Source organism: Coregonus lavaretus (genome assembly GCF_964263955.1).
Source record: "Coregonus lavaretus genome assembly, chromosome: 7".
Lineage (NCBI taxonomy): Eukaryota > Metazoa > Chordata > Actinopteri > Salmoniformes > Salmonidae > Coregonus > Coregonus lavaretus.
Window position 1 is genome coordinate 36,772,274 of NC_139994.1, and position 22,582 is coordinate 36,794,855.

General features: G+C 46.3%; 1 protein-coding gene across 1 annotated transcript in view; it reads left to right on the forward strand.

Moving 5' to 3' along the window:
* Positions 1–13,702, forward strand: part of LOC311133067 (tektin-2-like) — a 30,776-nt gene extending 17,074 nt beyond the window's left edge. Inside the window, exons 6-10 of the mRNA XM_084166500.1 lie at positions 7,505–7,619; positions 7,978–8,085; positions 11,926–12,069; positions 12,257–12,336; positions 12,473–13,702. Of these exons, the coding sequence (XP_084022626.1) occupies positions 7,505–7,619; positions 7,978–8,085; positions 11,926–12,069; positions 12,257–12,336; positions 12,473–12,671 (646 nt within the window). The 3' untranslated portion in view covers positions 12,672–13,702. The remainder of the gene's footprint in view (positions 1–7,504; positions 7,620–7,977; positions 8,086–11,925; positions 12,070–12,256; positions 12,337–12,472) is intronic.
* The last annotated feature ends 8,880 nt before the right edge of the window (positions 13,703–22,582 follow it).

Sequence of the window (22,582 nt, forward strand, 5' to 3'; positions counted from 1 at the left end):
CCATCAGTAACACACTACGCCGCCAGGGACTCAAATCCTGCAGTGCAAGACGTGTCCCCCTGCTTAAGCCAGTACATGTCCAGGCCCATCTGAAGTTTGCTAGAGTGCATTTGGATGATCCAGAAGAGGATTGGGAGAATGTCATATGGTCAGATGAAACCAAAATATAACTTTTTGGTAAAAACTCCAACTCGTCGTGTTTGGAGGACAAATAATGCTGAGTTGCATCCAAAGAACACCATAGCTACTGTGAAGCATGGGGGTGGAAACATCATGCTTTGGGGCTGTTTTTCTGCAAAGGGACCAGGACGACTGATCCGTGTAAAGGAAAGAATGAATGGGGCCATGTATCGTGAGATTTTGAGTGAAAACCTTCCATCAGCAAGGGCATTGAAGATGAAACGTGGCTGGGTCTTTCAGCATGACAATGATCCCAAACACACCGCCCGGGCAACGAAGGAGTGGCTTCGTAAGAAGCATTTCAAGGTCCTGGAGTGGCCTAGCCAGTCTCCAGATCTCAACCCCATAGAAAATCTTTGGAGGGAGTTGAAAGTCCGTGTTGCCCAGCGACAGCCCCAAAACATCACTGCTCTAGAGGAGATCTGCATGGAGGAATGGGCCAAAATACCAGCAACAGTGTGTGAAAACCTTGTGAAGACTTACAGAAAACGTTTGACCTGTGTCATTGCCAACAAATATATATATATATAGTACAGTCAAAAGTTTGGACACACCTACTCATTCAAGGGTTTTTCTTTATTTTTACTATTTTCTACATTGTAGAATAATAGTGAAGACATCAAAACTATGAAATAACACATGGAATCATGTAGTAACCAAAAAGTGTTAAACAAATCAAAATATATTTTGTATTTGAGATTCTTCAAATAGCCACCCTTTGCCTTGATGACAGATTTGCACACTCTTGGCATTTTCTCAACCAGCTTCACCTGGAGTGTGTCACGGCCGTCTACGGAAGGAGTGGACCAAAGCGCAGCGTTTGTAGCGAACATGACTTTATAAAGTTAAAGTGCACGAACGAGAAAACAATAAACAATGACGGATAGTGAAGTCCTCAGTACACAGACTGAAACATGGAACAAAAACCCACAACCCTAAGGTGAACACTGACAGTTTAAATATGGCTCCCAATCAGAGATAACGAGCCGACAGCTGACACTCGTTACCTCCGATTGGGAGTCACATGACGAGACAAGACACTACAACCAAAACCAAACACAACCAAATGAACACACCCTATACCCAACACAACCAAATGAATACACCCTGGCTCAAACTACACAGTCCCGGAGCCAGAGCGTGACAGTACCCCCCCCTAAAGGCGCGGACTCCGACCGCGCCTACACCCCAAAATAGGGGAGGGCTGGGTGGGTGTTGCTCCTCGGAGGCGGCTCCGGCTCCGGGCTTGACCACCACCCCACTTCACTCCCCCCGTAGTGCCCCCGGTCCGATCTGACCCAGCTTGCTGGATCAGGACCTCCGACGCGCACCCCTGGCTTGGCGCGTGAGGTAGGAATGGACCGGAACTGGCAGACGATACGCACCCTTTGCCTGGTGCGTGGAGCCGGAACAGGCCTCACCAGGCTGAAGACTCGCATCCCTGGCTTGGTGCGAGTAGCAGGAATGGGCTGGATCAGGCTGACGGCTCGCACCCTTGGCTTGGTGCGAGTAGCAGGGACGAGCTGAACCAGGCTGACGACTCGCACCCTTGGCTTGGTGCGAGTAGCAGGAACGGGCTGGACCAGGCCGACGACTCGTACCCCTGGCTTGGTGCGAGTAGCAGGAACAGGCCGGGTCGGGCTGGCGACGCGCACCGTAGACTTGGTGCGGGTGGCAGGAACAGGCCGGACCGGGCTGGCGACGCGCACCGTAGGTTTGGTGCGAGTGGCAGGAACAGGCCGGGTCGGGCTGGCGACGCGCACCGTACACTTGGTGCGGGTGGCAGGAACAGGCCGGACCGGGCTGGCGACGCGCACCGTAGACTTGGTGCGGGTGGCAGGAACAGGCCGGACCGGGCTGGCGACGCGCACCGTAGGTTTGGTGCGAGTGGCAGGAACAGGCCGGGTCGGGCTGGCGACGCGCACCGTAGACTTGGTGCGGGTGGCAGGAACAGGCCGGGCTGGGCTGGCGACGCACACCGTAGGTTTAGTGCGTGGAGCAGGAACAGGCCGGGCTGGGCTGGCGACGCACACCGTAGGTTTAGTGCGTGGAGCAGGAACAGGCCGGGCTGGGCTGGCGACGCACACCGTAGGTTTGGTGCGTGGAGCTGGGACAGGCCTCACCGGACTGTGGAGACGGATAGGAGACCTGGAGCGAAGAGCGGCCACCACCCGTCCTGGCTGGATGCCTACCCTCACACACTCTGCGTGAGGCATCCGCACAGGACGTACAGGGCTGTGAACCCGTACCGACATGACAGCACGCGATACGGGAGCAGGATATCCGGGACCGCGGAGAGGCACTGGAGACCTCGAGCGTAGATCCGGCACACTCCGTCCTGGCTGCATCCCCCCCTTCGCACGACACGTGCGGGGTGCTTGCACAGGACGTACAGGACTGTGCCGGACCACTCGTGGCACAGTACGCTGCTCCGCATACCGCGGAACCTGCCCCGTCCCATGCTGCCATGCCTGAGTACGGGAAGTTGGTTCCGCTCTACCTCCAGGCCTCGCCAACCTGCCTTCTGCCTCCCAACACCCGGTGACCACCTCTCCAAAACGTCCTGTAGCAGCCGCCTGCTGCCCAGCCGCCCAAGCCATGTGCCCCCCCCCAAATTTTTTTTGGGGTTGCCTCTCTTCCATCCGACGATGGCCCTGCTGACGCCGTTGCTCCTCTCCTGCCAGGTTCTCCCCCTTCATCGCCCTCCGGTACCGGACGGCCTCCTCCTGCGTAATATGTCCCCAGCCGAGGAGGACATCCACCAGCGTTCTCTCCTGCGGGTGTTCCTGTATACGCTGCTTGGTCCTTTTGTGGTGGGTTTTTCTGTCACGGCCGTCTACGGAAGGAGTGGACCAAAGCGCAGCGTTTGTAGCGAACATGACTTTATAAAGTTAAAGTGCACGAACGAGAAAACAATAAACAATGACGGATAGTGAAGTCCTCAGTACACAGACTGAAACATGGAACAAAAACCCACAACCCTAAGGTGAACACTGACAGTTTAAATATGGCTCCCAATCAGAGATAACGAGCCGACAGCTGACACTCGTTACCTCCGATTGGGAGTCACATGACGAGACAAGACACTACAACCAAAACCAAACACAACCAAATGAACACACCCTATACCCAACACAACCAAATGAATACACCCTGGCTCAAACTACACAGTCCCGGAGCCAGAGCGTGACAGTACCCCCCCCTAAAGGCGCGGACTCCGACCGCGCCTACACCCCAAAATAGGGGAGGGCTGGGTGGGTGTTGCTCCTCGGAGGCGGCTCCGGCTCCGGGCTTGACCACCACCCCACTTCACTCCCCCCGTAGTGCCCCCGGTCCGATCTGACCCAGCTTGCTGGATCAGGACCTCCGACGCGCACCCCTGGCTTGGCGCGTGAGGTAGGAATGGACCGGAACTGGCAGACGATACGCACCCTTTGCCTGGTGCGTGGAGCCGGAACAGGCCTCACCAGGCTGAAGACTCGCATCCCTGGCTTGGTGCGAGTAGCAGGAATGGGCTGGATCTACAACCAAAACCAAACACAACCAAATGAACACACCCTATACCCAACACAACCAAATGAATACACCCTGGCTCAAACTACACAGTCCCGGAGCCAGAGCGTGACAGAGTGCATGTGGGAACTCCTTCAAGACTGTTGGAAAAGCACTCCAGGTGAAGCTGGTTGAGAAAATGCCAAGAGTGTGCAAAGCTGTCATCAAGGCAAAGGGTGGCTATTTGAAGAATCTCAAATATAAAATATATTTTGATTTGTTTAACACTTTTTTGATTCCATATGAATTATTACATAGTTTCGATGTCTTCACTATTATTCTACAATGTAAAAATAAAGAAAAACCCTTGAATGAGTAGGTGTGTACAAACCTTTGACCGGTAGTGAGTGTATATTTGTATATATACACTGCTCAAAAAAATAAAGGGAACACTAAAATAACACATCCTAGATCTGAATGAATGAAATAATCTTTTTAAATACTTTTTTCTTTACATAGTTGAATGTGCTGACAACAAAATCACACAAAAATTATCAATGGAAATCAAATTTATCAACCCATGGAGGTCTGGATTTGGAGTCACCCTCAAAATTAAAGTGGAAAACCACACTACAGGCTGATCCAACTTTGATGTAATGTCCTTAAAATGAGGCTCAGTAGTGTGTGTGGCCTCCACGTGCCTGTATGAGGATGGTATGAGGCCCCGACGTCCACAGGTGGGGGTTGTGCTTACAGCCCAACACCGTGCAGGACGTTTGGCATTTGCCAGAGAACACCAAGATTGACAAATTCGCCACTGGCGCCCTGTGCTCTTCACAGATGAAAGCAGGTTCACACTGAGCACATGTGACAGACGTGACAGAGTCTGGAGACGCCGTGGAGAACGTTCTGCTGCCTGCAACATCCTCCAGCATGACCGGTTTGGCGGTGGGTCAGTCATGGTGTGGGGTGGCATTTCTTTGGGGGGCCGCACAGCCCTCCATGTGCTCGCCAGAGGTAGCCTGACTGCCATTAGGTACCGAGATGAGATCCTCAGACCCCTTGTGAGACCATATGCTGGTGCGGTTGGCCCTGGGTTCCTCCTAATGCAAGACAATGCTAGACCTCATGTGGCTGGAGTGTGTTAGCAGTTCCTGCAAGAGGAAGGCATTGATGCTATGGACCGCCCATTCCCCAGACCTGAATCCAATTGAGCACATCTGGGACATCATGTCTCGCTCCATCCACCAACGCCACGTTGCACCACAGACTGTCCAGGAGTTGGCGGATGCTTTAGTCCAGGTCTGGGAGGAGATCCCTCAGGAGACTATCCGCCACCTCATCAGGAGCATGCCCAGGCGTTGTAGGGAGGTCATACAGGCACGTGGAGGCCACACACACTACTGAGCCTCATTTTGACTTGTTTTAAGGACATTACATCAAAGTTGGATCAGCCTGTAGTGTGGTTTTCCACTTTAATTTTGAGGGTGACTCCAAATCCAGACCTCCATGGGTTGATAAATTTGATTTCCATTGATAATTTTTGTGTAATTTTTTTGTCAGCACATTCAACTATGTAAAGAAAAAAGTATTTAATAAGATTATTTCATTCATTCAGATCTAGGATGTGTTATTTTAGTGTTCCCTTTATTTTTATGAGCAGTGTATATACAGTGGGGAGAACAAGTATTTGATACACTGCTGATTTTGCAGGTTTTCCTACTTACAAAGCATGTAGAGGTCTGTAATTTTTTATCATAAGTACACTTCAACTGTGAGAGACGGAATCTAAAACAAAAATCCAGAAAATCACATTGTATGATTTTTAAGAAATTAATTTGCATTTTATTGCATGACATAAGTATTTGAAACATCAGAAAAGCAGAACTTAATATTTGGTACAGAAACCTTTGTTTGCAATTACAGAGATCATATGTTTCCTGTAGGTCTTGACCAGGTTTGCACACACTGCAGCAGGGATTTTGGCCCACTCCTCCATACAGACCTTCTCCAGATCCTTCAGGTTTCGGGGCTGTCGCTGGGCAATACGGACTTTCAGCTCCCTCCAAAGATTTTCTATTGGGTTCAGGTCTGGAAACTGGCTAGGCCACTCCAGGACCTTGACATGCTTCTTACGGAGCCACTCCTTAGTTGCCCTGGCTGTGTGTTTCGGGTCGTTGTCATGCTGGAAGACCCAGCCACGACCCATCTTCAATGCTCTTACAGAGGGAAGGAGGTTGTTGGCCAAGATCTCGCGATACATGGCCCCAACCATCCTCCCCTCAATACGGTGCAGTCGTCCTGTCCCCTTTGCAGAAAAGCATCCCCAAAGAATGATGTTTCCACCTCCATGGGATGGTGTTCTTGGGGTTGTACTCATCCTTCTTCTTCCTCCAAACACGGCGAGTGGAGTTTAGACCAAAAAGCTATATTTTTGTCTCATCAGACCCCACATGACCTTCTCCCTCTGGATCTTCCAGATGGTCATTGGTAAACTTCAGACGGGCATGCGCTGGCTTGAGCAGGGGGACCTTGCGTGCGCTGCAGGATTTTAATCCATGACGGCGTAGTGTGTTACTAATGGTTTTCTTTGAGACTGTGGTCCCAGCTCTCTTCAGGTCATTGACCAGGTCCTGCTGTGTAGTTCTGGGCTGATCCCTCACCTTCCTCATGATCATTGATGCCCCACGAGGTGAGATCTTGCATGGAGCCCCAGACCGAGGGTGATTGACTGTCATCTTGAACTTCTTCCATTTTCTAATAATTGCGCCAACAGTTGTTGCCTTCTCACCAAGCTGCTTGCCTATTGTCCTGTAGCCCATCCCAGCCTTGTGCAGGTCTACAATTTTATCCCTGATGTCCTTACACAGCTCTTTGGTCTTGGCCATTGTGGAGAGGTTGGAGTCTGTTTGATTGAGTGTGTGGACAGGTGTCTTTTATACAGGTAACGAGTTCAAACAGGTGCAGTTAATACAGGTAATGAGTGGAGAACAGGAGGGCTTCTTAAAGAAAAACTAACAGGTCTGTGAGAGCCGGAATTCTTACTGGTTGGTAGGTGATCAAATACTTATGTCATGCAATAAAATGCAAATTAATTACTTAAAAATTATACAATGTGATTTTCTGGATTTTTTTTAGATTCCGTCTCTCACAGTTGAACTGTACCTATGATAAAAAATTACAGACCTCTACATGCTTTGTAAGTAGGAAACACTGCCGATTTTGCAGGTTATCAAATACTTGTTCTCCCCACTGTATATGTGTGTGTGTGTGTGTGTGTGTGCGTACAATGAGCAAAGTGATCATGCTGTTTTTATGTGGCTGCTATGAAAGTTAACTGTGTTTGCGTGTGATCAGGGGTGTATTCATTCCGCAGTTTCCGTTGAGAAACAAATCTTAAACTGAAGCAAACAAAACGGGGATAAACAAACCTGAATTTGTCCAATAGAACTCACATTTGCAACTGTTGGACTAATGATTACACCTTAGATCAGCTAGATGCAGGCAAGAGTGTGCAAAGCGGTATTAAACGTGTCAATGTCTGTCACCTTGATTACTGATAATTCTCTCAACCTGTGCATCTACGTTGTAAACTTTCATTCATAGGCTAGGTTGTAGCAACCTTATGATGGGTACAGGGAAATTTGAGTATCATGTAGTAGCCTAAACATTGAGCTGGGTGAATGGAATATGAATGATAGTCATCCAATATGCTGTAATAGAAATAAGGCCATGCTCATAAAATGTTTTATCATCCTCCCTCATCTTAGACGGTACCGACCGCCACTGCTGTAAAATACCTGTACCTGAATGTGTAAATGTGCTGTTGCAGTTCCACCACCCCCCAGCAGTGGGAGCAGTTCAGCCAGTACAACGTGGCCCGAGCTCAGGAGGAGATGCAGGCGTCACTGCAGCTGAGGGACGACATGAGTGTCACCAGGGTACAGGTGTGAAATGGGGCCTGGGGTAGGGCTAGAGGAGTGTAGCGTTACCATATGGCCAGCCCTATACCAATAGCACTTTTCTGTATTGGCTCCTATAAAACAGCACTGTTTCTGTCTGCGTCCCAAAAGGCACCCTATTGCCTTACTTTTGACCAGGGCCCAAAGGGTCAAAAGTAGTGCACTACTTAGGGAATAGGGTGCCATTTGGGATGCACACTGACTGCTTTCACAGCGCTCTCTGTTGTGTGTGATATCTGATAGGGTCTGGTTCTGCTTCATAGATATTGCTAGATTGTGTGCGTGTAAGACTAGTGAAAGTTAGGTGAAGATGATGTGTGTTATCTGTGTTGTCATCCCTCAGTTGCAGAATGAGCTGGATACTCAGCGCATCGCCACAGAGTTCGCCATCCGTAAACGCACTCACCACCTAGAGCAGGCCTGCGACGAGACGCAGTGGCAGATGAAGAGCGTGAGTCGTCCTAACCTTTCTCCACCTCTTCTTCCTCCTCGGTGCCAAACTGATTTTGTCAATGTTGAAGACATGCAAGGCTTGAACTTGCAGAATTAGGCACAAAGCCTTAAGCTGCGGGTCAAAATGAACTGTGGCTTGGCCTGACCTGGCTTGACAGTGAGGTCAAATGTTTAGAAGACTGGCCAGGATTAGGGCTGTTACGGTGACCGTATCACGAGTCATAATTTTAATTTTAGTCATTTAGCAGACGCTCTTATCCAGAGCGACTTACAGTTAGTGAATGCATAAATTTTTTTATACTACACAGTCATGCACTTGTCCCTCAAATTCTAAAGGAATTCTTTCAGCTGGGTTCACCGTACTGCACCGTTTAACTCCTGAGTGGCGCAGTGGTCTAAGGCACTGCATCGCAGTGCTAACTGTGCCACTAGAGATCCTGGTTCGAATCCAGGCTCTGTCGCAGCCGGCCGCGACCGGGAGACTCATGGGCGGCGCACAATTGGCCCAGCGTCGTCTAGGGTAGGGGAGGGAATGGCCGGCAGGGATGTAGCTCAGTTGATAGAGCATGGCGTTTGCAACGCCAGGGTTGTGGGTTCGATTCCCACGGGGGGCCAGTATAAAAAAAATATATATATATATATGTAATCACTAACTGTAAGTCGCTCTGGATAAGAGCGTCTGCTAAATGACTAAAATGTAAATGTAAATGTTTAATGGAAACATCTGGATAGGTTAGTAGGGTTATATATTCTAAGGTTCTAGCATTGGTCAGGACAAATTTTCCATTCTCTATTAACTCCACTATTTTATGGTGTGTGTGTGTATTGTTACCGGATATCCCATGGTAATGGTGGATGCTTTATCATATGCATATTGTAGTGCAGCTAAGCCTTGATAACAGGGTGGGTATCCCTGGGCGACAGAGTCCAATTTAGTACTGTAATATGCAATGGGTTGTTTACGTCTTCCACTGCATGTTTCTTGCATAAGTATTGCCGGCGCATACCTATCACATCTATTTGCCACGTACAGCAGGAATGGTTTTGTATAATAATAATATAATAAAATGCCATTTAGCAGACGCTTTTATCCAAAGCGACTTACAGTCATGTGCGCATACATTTTTACATACGGGTGGTCCCGGGGATCGAACCCACTACCCTGGCGTTACAAGCGCCATGCTCTACCAATTGAGCTACAGAGGACCATAATCTGGAGCTGCCAGAGCCGGAGCGGACTGCATCTCTTTTTTCAGTGTTTCAAGACTTGCTCTAAGGTCTAGCTGTCCTGCTTCCTTCATAATTTCTCGCAGAGGAGCTGTCTTAACCACATACTCCTCTATCCAGTCTGAGCTGAATCCAGTCATTCCTAAAAATGTAATCATCTGGGCCACTGTTTGAGGAAGTGGTGCTTTGCTAATCCCTTCTAGTTGTCCTGGTGCTATCGCCTTTGTTCCATGCGCTATTGTTCGTCCTAGGTATTCAACTTGGGATTGGCAGTAGTGGAGTTTTGTTTTTGACACCTTGTGTCCTCCTTCTGCCAGTCGTTTTAAGACCTTAATGACAGTCAAATTCCACGTGACCATTTAGTCACGGTAATTAGGATTCTCCAAGCTCTGATGCTGTTTATGGTCATTAGTAGCCTACCAAACTTGCTAACTGCCTGGTATTCAGCACTCTATTGTCCCTCTAATCTCTCTGACATCAATGCAAATGTAATCGAAAATCTAATCAAACACTTCATGAGAGCCCATGAGCTCATGTTGCGCAACATTTCTATAGGCTATGCATTGCGTGAGAAAACAGAGTGATGGCCTCTTTCTATAGGCTTACTATATTTATTTCTCAACTTTCCTAATATTAAGCACATTGCTTCTCTTTACAACAGGAGTATAGCCTACCTGGCTGGCATGAAAATGAACTACGGGAAAAGCGTCCTCCATTCACTATTTAAGTGCATATATGACATGTATATTTTTCCCCTGCTTCGAGACAGGAGCATGATAATGGTCCATTCTAAATCAAAACAAATTTCACACATATATTATTTAGTATGTGTAAAGACAAGATTAAATCAAGAATAGTCTGATGGGTGAGAATATTAGCCTATCGTTTGTGAATTATATATTATCACTTGTGAATGATGCCGAGCTTAAGGCAAGAAACAGCGCATACCTTTTTTTGCGACTTTTTAAAATCATAGTCGCACACCTCGTATAGCCCATAGGCCTATATGTTTTGATAAGGTTTGTATCACAACTAAAGTGGCCAAATAACTTCTTAAAATGAAGCACATTAATCCGCTTTACAACGGGTGTAGAGCCTAACTGGCATACATACGCAGCACCTGAGTTTCAAGTTTGGGGAAGATAATTTTCACCACAAAAATGCACCTTTATAATAAAAGCATTACATGCATAATCGTATTTGCGGTCACTTTTGAGAATGGTGTTTTTCTGCTAATAGGAATCTTTGCGCTTATAGCGTACTGCCGTGTGCGTATTGCTGCGCTTATAATGTGAATAAATAGCCTAATAGTTTAGCAACATTTTAAGCTAAACGTTCTGATCTGTTGCGTCGACCTCATTGCCAAAAAACGTTTTTGGGATGCTAGTGGTTGTATTAATTTGGGATCTATCTCACCCAACAACTGTCCCAGACTATGTTTGGAATATTTAATTCTCGCACAGAATAGGTCAACTTTTGTACTATGGGGGATAGTAAATTGATGTAGGCTAGTGCCTTTGCTATTTGTTGGGCCTACTCATCTTTTTGGCTGACGAAAAGTAAATGTGGACAGTTATTCCAATATCTTCAATATACACCTCGGAATTGGATAAGGACGCGTGCAGTTGCGTCCCCGATGTGTCTGTCTTCACTTGTAGCCTGTGAGAAAGACCCGATCACGTGACTGTGAGCCATGTGAGTGAGAGGTGCTTCGGAGCACGCAGCCGGGAGAAGGGAATTATAATGATTATATTCAGCCCAAGGGCACAACGGCCACTGGCCACAAAAGGCATGGATTTTTTTTGGGGGCATTATGGCCACTCAAAGGGGATGCCGCCGGGAAATTCAAGGCATTATCAAGTGCTTGTCAAATTTGAATGAGAGACTGATGAAGTGTGTGTACAGCCCGCGCAAAAAAAAACAAAGCAGAGCTCATGCCTTTCATGCAACTTTTTTCAAATAATCATTAAGAGACACATCATGCAGCCTTAGAATGTATTAAACATCAAAACATATAGCCCAACATTTGTATCGCAACTAAAGTTACATAAATAACTCTAAATTAAGCATATAGGAGTACCTGTTTCTTTGTTAACCGCTCAACACAGAATAACCGCATGTGCGCACTCCCTCAAATGGTTTGGAGAAAATATCCTTTCTATTTTATTCAGCTATGTTCAATTGTATTCTTCATACTATAAAATAATATAAAATAATGCCACTGAATTCTAAGCAAATCTTGTCTGCTAAATGAACTAGCCATATGGCTTAGCCAGATCAGGGCCTAACATAAGGACAACTCAAGAGTATGCTATTCGGTTCTTCTGAAATAGACTACATTTTCTTCATATCATGTTTCTGTCTAAAATAAATAATGGATTTATTGTGATGGTGTAGGCTATATTACATGGATTTTAAAATGTAGATGTTCCAAAGGTCTGCATCAGTGGCTTGTAGGCTATGTGTGGAAGCCAGGAGATGTTAATTAACGGTCAATTAACGGTCAATTACGTGAGACCGGCAGTTATTTGCTTGACAATCACCGGCTGACAAAATTTCATGACCGCCACAGCCCTAGCCAGGATCATATGGATGTCTGTTTGTTTGTCAGACCCAGGATGAGATCTCAGATATGGAGAGGGACATCCGTAGTCTAGAAGACGATCTTCAGGCTACGATGGCCCCACTGAAGCTGGTCCACACCCGGCTGGAGAACAGGACCAAGAGGCCTGGAGTGGATCTCTGTAGGGACGAGGTAAGCTACACCTGGACGGGCACTGGCCCATTTAGAGATACTGTCATATTCAATAGGTTTTGTGGTCGTGTAAATGTGTTTTTTTCCTACTGTACTGTAAAACAATTGTAAGAATTAACTGGAATTTTGTATTGGAGAGGTCAACAGGTTAAAACGGGACCTTATCAGCTTGTTGTGTTTGACCCAGGTTCAGTATGGGCTTGTGAATGAAGCAAATCAGCTGGAAGCCACCATTCTGGCTCTGAAACAGAAACTGGCCCAGGCTCAGTGAGTAATCTCTTTCTGAATGTACTCAGACAACTATTGATTCTTATGAACAAAATGGGAATGATCCATCCCATGCCAATAGCATGTCCCATGTCTATCTTCCTCCTTTCCCCTCCTCTTCCTCTTCCTCCCCCAGGCACTCCCTCCAGGCCCTCCAGCTGCACCAGGCCCATATGGGGGAGGATCTGTCCCGTAAGCAGGACGCCCTCTCACTGGAGCAGCGCAGCCTGGAGACCCGCGGCCGGCTCACCTCCGCCCCCTTGACTGACGTGTCCTCTGGCGCCGTGGTCCCCCTCACCAACTCCAGCAGGAGACACAACCTGGAGCTGGCCTAGGCTCACCACATCATCACACTCACACTCATTCAAACACACAACCTAACGGTTCTCTGACCGTAACCGTATTTCACTCAATTTATTAACCATACCATAAATATCCACATTCGCATCTCAATTGTGTCTATGTTTATCTTTTAGGCCCCCTGTGTTTTCTGTGCGTTTTACAGCGGTCAAAGTCTTACACCTATCTTCTTCTGTATGTTCCATAATGTGTCAATTGAACGTTGTGTATCAAAAAAGATTGGCATCGTATTAAAGCTGAAATATGTACATTTTTGGGTGACCCGACCAGTTTCACATAGAAATGTGAGTTATAGATCTGTCATTCTCATTGAAAGCAAATCTAAGAAGCGGTAGATCTGTTCTATGTGCCTTATTTCTATGCTTCCCGTTCTAAAGTTTTGTTTTTGTGTCTTACATTCGGTTTTGTACACCAGCTTCAAAACAGGTGAAAATACTATATTTTTGGTTATTGAAAATATATTTTACAGCGGTTTAGATGGTACAATGATTCTCTACACTATACTTGCTTGTTTTGTCACATAAACTGAAATTAGGCGAACTATTAGAAGTTTAGCAACCAGGAAATGACGAAGCGAGTTCTGCATAGTTCATCTTTAAGTAACCTTTTCAGTGTAAGTAATTCTCCTAAGAGTTCATTCAGGTCAAATATATCATCAACATTTGTAAAGATATTGATATCAATAGAATGGGACAGGTTGCCCTATGTAGTTTCTCAGGGAGGAAGATTGCATCTCTGAAAGTGATTCCGTTTAACAAACATGTCTAATTTGCACATGTATTAAGAAATCAGCTAGCTTGCCTACTGATATTGCTAGGGGTCTGTTACCTGATTTATTGTGTGCGTTTACGTGAGAAGTCAGAGTATGCAGACTGTGTTGTATGCATATGCCCCAAGAGACGGCAACCTTATCAGGGTCCAGAGCCAGCTCTGTCTTGACTCTTGGTCAGCCAGCCCAAAAGGATTATTGTGTGTTCAGTTCATGGTGACTAAAATAAATATATGCAAAAAGGAAACAAAATGGCCATCAAACTCCAGCAGCCTCACGGCTCTGCAAGCTGCCACACCCTCTGATTGCCCACACCTGTGCACAATCAAGACTTCCTGGTACAGCCAGGATGGAGTGCCACCTGGTGATGGAGTGTGGAAGTGGTAGTGTAGGGTCTAATTGTGCTCCTAAGAACTAAACTACCTAACCTATTCCATAACAATACCACTTCCACACTCCATCACAGTTAGTGAAAAACATACGTCAATCCAACCCGATTGTGGTAAGAGATATGGAAACAATGGTTAACATTGAGAGATTTATTCACCTCTGAATCAACAGATCCCTTGTGTATGTGTGTGTATCTTTGATACTCACTCCTGTTGATTATAACCTTTTGATTCTAGATTTTAGCTTTATTATGATTCAGTATAATGATGTAGTTAATAGAAGTATAACCTTTATTATGATTTATTATAATGATGTAATTTGATAGAACCTCCTATTGATAGAAACTTAAATCTAATGCTTGCATAAAAATGTAATGATTATTATCACACAAGGGATAAGAGGATGGAATGTGATGGACATTTTTATGTTTGTGCTTTTCTATAAAATAATTTCTGTGTTCATGCAAGTGACTGTACGCCCAGACCATTGTTTTGATATCTCAGTTTCAAGGTCTCAGCTTAGAGAAGAAGCCTCGTGAGGTATTGGTCTGTCACATGCATGACCCACTATTGGTCGGTCACATGAATGAAGCAAAAGTTAATTATGAATTAATTATGAATAAGTGAAATCATGCAAAATGACTTGTCTGAAGTATAGAGCTAGTGCACTACTTCTGATCAGATCATGGGCTCTGGTCAAAATCTGTGAACTACAGTGCATTCGGAAAGTATTCAGACCCCTTCTCCTTTTCCACATTTTGTTACGTTACAGCCTTATTCTAAAATTGATTAAATCGTTTTTTTTCCTCATCAATCTACACACAATACCCCATAATGACAAAGCGAAAACAGGTTTTTATACGTTTTTGCAAATGTATTAAATATAAAAAAACAGCTTATTTACATAAGTATACAGACCCTTTGCTATGAGACTCGAAATTGAGCTCAGGTGCATCCTGTTTCCATTGATCATCCTTGAGATGTTTCTACAACTTGACTGGAGTCCACCTGTGGTCAATTCAATTGATTGGACATGATTTGGAAAGGCACACACCCATAGTTGACAGTGCATGTCAGAGCAAAAACCAAGCCATGAGGTCGAAGGAATTGTCCATAGAGCTCCGATACAGGATTGTGTCAAGGCACAGATCTGGGGAAGGGTACCAAAAAATGTCTGCAGCATTGAAGGTCCCCAAGAACACAGTGCTGTATATCATTCTTAAATGGAAATAGTTTGGAACCACCAAGACTCTTCCTAGAGCTGTCCACCCGGCCAAACTGAACAATCGGGGGAGAAGGGCCTTGGTCAGGGAGGTGACCAAGAACCCATTGGTCACTCTGACAGAGCTCCAGAGTTCCTCTGTGGAGATAGGAGAACCTTCCAGAAGGACAACCATCTCTGCAGGACTCCATCAATCAGGCCTTTATGGTAGAGTGGCCAGACGGAAGCCACTCCTCAGTAAAAGGCACATGACAGCCCACTTGGAGTTTGCCAAAAGGCACCTAAAGGACTCTCAGACCATGAGAAACAAGATTCTCTGCTCTGATGAACAAAGATTGAACTCTTTAACCTGAATGCCAAGCGTCACATCTGGAGGAAACCTGGCACCATCCCAACGGTGAAGCATGGCGGTGGCAGCATCATGCTGTTGGGATGTTTTTCAGCGGCAGGGACTGGTAGACTAGTCAGGATTGAGTGAAAGATGAACAGAGCAAAGTACAGAGAGATAATTGATGAAAACCTGCCCCAGAGAGCTCAGGACCTCAGACTGGGGTGAAGGTTCACCTTCCAACAGGACAACGACCCTAAGCACACAGCCAAGACAACGCAGGAGTGGCTTCGGGACAAGGCTCTGAATGTCCTTGAGTGGCCCAGCCAGAGGCCGGACTTGAACCCGATCGAACATCTCTGGAGAGACCTGAAAATAAATAGCTGTGCAGCGATGCTCCTCATCCAACCTGACAGAGCTTGAGAGGATCTGCAGAGAATAATGGGAGAAACTCCCCAAATACGGGTGTGCCAAGCTTGTAGAGTCATATGCAAGAAGACTCGAAGCTGTAATCGCTGTCAAAGGCACTTCAACAAAGTACTGAGTAAAGGGTCTGAATACTTATGTAAATGTAATATTATAGTGTTTTATTATTAATAGATTTGCAAAAATGTCTAAAAACCTGTTATTACTTTGTCATTATGGGGTATTGTGTGTAGATGGATGAGGGGGAAAAAATGATTTAATCAATTTTAGAATAAGGCTGTAACATAACAAAATGTGGAAAAAGTCAAGGGTTCTGAATACTTTCAGAATGAACTGTATATAGGGAATAGGGTGCCATTTGGGATGCAACCCAAAAGAGCTTGTTTTGATCCAGAGTCCTGGGCATGGTGGTTATTAGGCTGTTACTTTTGTCTCATACTAGGAGGTAGCTTGATAAAAACAAGATAATCACGCACTGCCTGTCGTAATGTCTCCAAATGTGTTTGTGTCAGATGGTATATTTTAAAGAGGAGGAAGGAGACAGATCTTTCTCAAAATCTTTTTTTCATAATATTTCTGGTGCAGCCACAAGTGCTGTGCAGAACATAGAACATGTTTTTTCATATATATATCTGTAGAAATAAGAAGCCTTTTTGTCACCCTTTTTTAAATTAAACATTCTCTTCAGTCAATAAAGAAAGAGTCAAGTGGCAGAAGTTCTAGATTTACATAAACTACTACCAGTCAAAAGTTTGGAAACACCTACTTATTCAAGGCTTTCTCTTAATTGTTCAATTTTTTTACATTGTAGAATAATAGTGAAGACATCAAAACTATGAAATAACACATTTGGAATCATGTAGTAACCAAAGCAGTGTTCATTCCGATCTCCTCTGCATTATTGTAGCCATCTGCTGCAGCCTGTCAACTATGCCTCTGCCTATCCTTGTTCTCTCCTCTCCGCACAGGCTACACAAACGCCTCACACCGCGTGGCTGCTGCCTCTCTAACCTGGTGGTCCCTGCACGCACGACCCACGTGGAGTTCCAGGTCTCAGGCAGCCTCTGGAACTGCCGTTCTGCTGCCAACAAGGCAGAGTTCATCTCAGCCTATGCTACCCTCCAGTCCCTCGACTTCTTGGCGCTGACGGAAACATGGATTACCACTGAAAACACTGCTACTCCTGCTGCTCTCTCCTCGTCTGACCATGTGTTCTCGCATACCCCGAGAGCATCTGGTCAGCGGGGTGGTGGCACAGGAATCCTCATCTCTCCCAAGTGGACATTCTCAATTTTTCCCCTGACCCATCTGTAATGCGCCGTCGAAACCTTTGCTCTCTCTCTCCCGCTACTCTCTCCTCTTCCATCCTATCATCTCTTCCCTCTGCTCAATCCTTCTCCCTCCAATCTCCTGATTCTGCCTCCTCAACCCTCCTCTCCTCCCTTTCTGCATCATTTGACTCTCTATGTCCCCTATCCTCCCGGCCGGCTCGGTCCTCCCCTCCAGCTCCGTGGCTTGATGACTCATTGCGAGCTCACAGAACAGAGCTCCGGGCAGCTGAGCGGAAATGGAAGAAAACTAGACTCCCTGCGGACCTGGCATATTTTCACTCCCTCCTCTCTACATTTTCTTCATCTGTTTCTGCTGCTAAGGCCACTTTCTACCACTCTAAATTCCAAGCATCTGCCTCTAACCCTAGGAAGCTCTTTGCCACATTCTCCTCCCTGCTGAATCCCCCCCCCCCCTCCTCCCTCTCTGTGGATGACTTCGTCAACCATTTTGAAAAGAAGGTTGACGACATCCGATCCTCGTTTGTTAAGTCAAATGACACTGCTGGTCCTGCTCACACTGCCCTACCCTATGCTTTGACTTCTTTCTCCCCTCTCTCTCCAGATAAAATCTTGCGACTTGTGACGGCAGGCCGCCCAACAACCTGCCCGCTTGACCCTATCCCCTCCTCTCTTCTCCAGACCATCTCCAGTGACCTTCTCCCTTACCTCACCTCGCTGATCAACTCATCCTTGACCGCTGGCTATGTCCCTTCCGTCTTCAAGAGAGCGAGAGTTGCACCCCTTCTCAAAAAACCAACACTCGATCCCTCTGATGTCAACAACTACAGACCAGTATCCCTTCTTTCTTTTCTCTCCAAAACTATTGAGCGTGCCGTCTTTAGCCAACTCTCTTGCTATCTCTCTCAGAATGACCTTCTTGATCCAAACCAGTCAGGTTTCAAGACTGGTCATTCAACTAAGACTGCTCTTCTCTGTGTCACAGAGGCTCTCTGCACTGCTAAAGCTAACTCTCTCTCCTCTGCTCTTGTCCTTCTAGACCTGTCTGCTGCCTTTGATACTGTGAACCATCAGATCCTCCTCTCCACCCTCTCCGAGCTGGGCATCTCCGGTGCGGCTCACTCTTGGATTGCGTCCTACCTGACCGGTCGCTCCTACCAAGTGGCGTGGCGAGAAGCTGTCTCCGCACCACGTGCTCTCACCACTGGTGTCCCCCAGGGCTCAGTTCTAGGCCCTCTCCTATTCTCGCTATACCCCAAGTCACTTGGCTCTGTCATATCCTCACATGGCCTCTCCTATCATTGCTACGCTGACGACACACAACTAATCTTCTCCTTTCCCCCTTCTGATAACCAGGTGGCGAATCGCATCTCTGCATGTCTGGCAGACATATCAGCATGGATGACGGATCACCACCTCAAGCTGAACCTTGGCAAGACGGAGCTGCTCTTCCTCCCGGGGAAGGACTGCCTGTTCCATGATCTCGCCATCACGGTTGACAACTCCGTTGTGTCCTCCTCCCAGAGTGCGAAGAGCCTTGGCGTGACCCTGAACAACACCCTGTCGTTCTCCGCTAACATCAAGGCGGTGACCCGATCCTGTAGGTTCATGCTCTACAACATTCGGAGAGTACGACCCTGCCTTACACAGGAAGCGGCACAGGTCCTAATCCAGGCACTTGTCATCTCCCGTCTGGATTACTGCAACTCGCTGTTGGCTGGGCTCCCTGGCTGTGCCATTAAACCCCTACAACTCATCCAGAATGCCGCAGCCCGTCTGGTGTTCAACCTTCCCAAGTTCTCTCACGTCACCCCGCTCCTCCGCACACTCCACTGGCTTCCAGTTGAAGCTCGCATCTGCTACAAGACCATGGTGCTTGCCTACGGAGCTGTGAGGGGAACGGCACCTCCGTACCTTCAGGCTCTGATCAGTCCCTACACCCAAACGAGGGCACTGCGTTCATCCACCTCGGGCCTGCTGGCTCCCCTACCTCTGCGGAAGCATAGTTCCCACTCAGCCCAGTCAAAACTGTTCGCTGCTCTGGCACCCCAATGGTGGAACAAGCTCCCTCACGACGCCAGGACAGCAGAGTCACTCACCACCTTCCGGAGACATTTGAAACCCCACCTCTTTAAGGAATACCTGGGATAGGATAAAGTAATCCTTCTACCCCCCCCCCCCCCCCCCCCCCAAAAAAAAAAAAAAAAAACATTGTAAAGTGGTTATCCCACTGGCTATAAGGTGAATGCACCTATTTGTAAGTCGCTCTGGATAAGAGCTTCTGCTAAATGACGTAAATGTAAACAAATCAAAATATATTTTTTTATTTGAGATTCTTCAAATAGCCACCCTTTGCCTTGACGACAGCTTTGCACACTCTTGGCATTCTCTCAACCAGCTTCATGAGGTAGTCACCTGGAATGCATTTCAATTAACAGGTGTGCCTTCTTAAAAGTTAATTTGTGGAATTTCTTTCCTTCTTAATGTATTTGAGCCAATCAGTTGTGTTGTAACAAGGGGGGGGGGGGGGGGGGGTATACAGAAGATAGCCCTATTTGGTAAAAGACCAAGTCCATATTATGGCAAGAACAGCTCAAATAAGAAAAGCGAAACGATAGTCCATCATTACTTTGAGACATGAAGGTCAGTCAATATGGAACATTTCAAGAACTTTGAAAGTTTCTTCAAGTGCAGTCGCAAAAAAAAAAAAAAGTTCAACTCACAGACACATCAACATCAACTGTTCAACTGGCCGTGTGGTGCCAGGACAACAAACCCCCCACCCTCCCTCCCCTCCCTCTTTTAAGCTGCTGCTACTCTGTTTATTATCTATGCATAGTCACTTTAATAACTCTACCTACATGTACATATTACCTCAAATACCTTGACTAACCGGTGTCCCTGCACATTGACTCGGTACCGGTACCCCCTGTATATAGCCTCGCTATTGTTATTTTTACCGCTGCTCTTTAATTATTTGTTACTTTTATTTGGTATTATTTGATATTGTATTTTTGTGTGATTTTTTTTTTGGTATTCTTTCTCAAAACTGCATTGTTGGTTAAGGGCTTGTACAGTGGGGAGAACAAGTATTTGATACACTGCCGATTTCACAGGTTTTCCTACTTACAAAGCATGTAGAGGTCTGTAATTTTTATCATAGGTACACTTCAACTGTGAGAGACGGAATCTAAAACAAAAATCCAGAAAATCACATTGTATGATTTTAAGTAATTAATTTGCAATTTATTGCATGACATAAGTATTTGATCACCTACCAACCAGTAAGAATTCCGGCTCTCACAGACCTGTTAGTTTTTCTTTAAGAAGCCCTCCTGCTCTCCACTCATTACCTGTATTAACTGCACCTGTTTGAACTCGTTACCTGTATAAAAGACACCTGTCCACACACTCAATTAAACAGACTCCAACCTCTCCACAATGGCCAAGACCAGAGAGCTGTGTAAGGACATCAGGAATAAAATTGTAGACCTGCACAAGGCTGGGATGGGCTACAGGACAATAGGCAAGCAGCTTGGTGAGAAGGCAACAACTGTTGGCGCAATTATTAGAAAATGGAAGAAGTTCAAGATGACAGTCAATCACCCTCGGTCTGGGGCTCCATGCAAGATCTCACCTCGTGGGGCATCAATGATCATGAGGAAGGTGAGGGATCAGCCCAGAACTACACGGCAGGACCTGGTCAATGACCTGAAGAGAGCTGGGACCACAGTCTCAAAGAAAACCATTAGTAACACACTACGCCGTCATGGATTAAAATCAGCGCACGCAAGGTCCCCCTGCTCAAGCCAGCACATGTCCAGGCCCGTCTGAAGTTTGCCAATGACCATCTGGATGATCCAGAGGAGGAATGGGAGAAGGTCATGTGGTCTGATGAGACAAAAATAGAGCTTTTTGGTCTAAACTCCACTCGCCGTGTTTGGAGGAAGAAGAAGGATGAGTACAGCCCCAAGAACACCATCCCAACCGTGAAGCATGGAGGTGGAAACATCATTCTTTGGGGATGCTTTTCTGCAAAGGGGGCAGGACGACTGAACCGTATTGAGGGGAGGATGGATGGGGCCATGTATCACGAGATCTTGGCCAACAACCTCCTTCCCTCAGTAAGAACATTGAAGATGGGTCGTGGCTGGGTCTTCCAGCATGACAACGACCCGAAACACACAGCCAGGGCAACTAAGGAGTGGCTCCGTAAGAAGCATCTCAAGGTCCTGGAGTGGCCTAGCCAGTCTCCAGACCTGAACCCAATAGAAAATCTTTGGAGGGAGCTGAAATCTGTATTGCCCAGTGACAGCCCCGAAACCTGAAGGATCTGGAGAAGGTCTGTATGGAGGAGTGGGCCAAAATCCCTGCTGCAGTGTGTGCAACCCTGGTCAAGACCTACAGGAAATGTATGATCTCTGTAAATGCAAACAAAGGTTTCTGTACCAAATATTAAGTTCTGCTTTTCTGATGTATCAAATACTTATGTCATGCAATAAAATGCTAATTAATTACTTAAAAATCATACAATGTGATTTTCTGGATTTTTGTTTTAGATTCCGTCTCTCACAGGTGAAGTGTACCTATGATAAAAATTACAGACCTCTACATGGTTTGTAAGTAGGAAAACCTGCAAAATCAGCAGTGTATCAAATACTTGTTCTCCCCACTGTAAGTAAGCATTTCACTGTAAGGTCTACACCTGTTGTATTCGCCGCATTTGACAAATACAATTTGATTTGATTTGTTCAGAGGGGACTGTGTGAATCAGGCCTTCATGGTCGAATTGCTGCAAAGAAACCACTACTAAAGGACACCAATAAGAAGAAGAGACTTGGTTGGGCCAAGAGACACGAGCAATGAACATTAGACCGGTGGAAATGTCCAAATTTGAGATTTTTGGTTCCAACCGCGTGTCTTTGTGAGACGTGGTGTGGGTGAACGGATGATCTCTGCATATGTATTTCCCACCGTAAAGCATGGAGGAGATGTTATTGTGTAGGGTGCTTTGTTGGTGACACTGTCTGTGATTAATTTAGAATTCAAGGCACATTTAACCAGCATGGCTACCACAGCATTCTGCAACGATACGCCATCCCATCTGGTTTGGGCTTAGTGGGACTATCATTTGTTTTTCAACAGGACAATGTCCCAAAACACCTCCAGGTTGTGTAAGGGCTATTTTACCAAGAAGGAGAGTGATGGAGTGCTGCATCAGATGACCTGGCCTCCACAATCCCCCGACCTCAACCAAAATGAGATGGTTTGGGATGAGTTGGACCGCAGAGTGAAGGAAAAGCAGCCAACAAGTGCTCAGCATATGTGGGAACTCCTTCAAGACTGTTGGAAAAGCATTCCAGGTGAATCTCATTGAGAGAATGCCAAGAGTGTGCAAAGCTGTTATCAAGGCAATGGGTGGCTATTTGAAGAATCTCAAATATAAAATATATTTTGATTTGT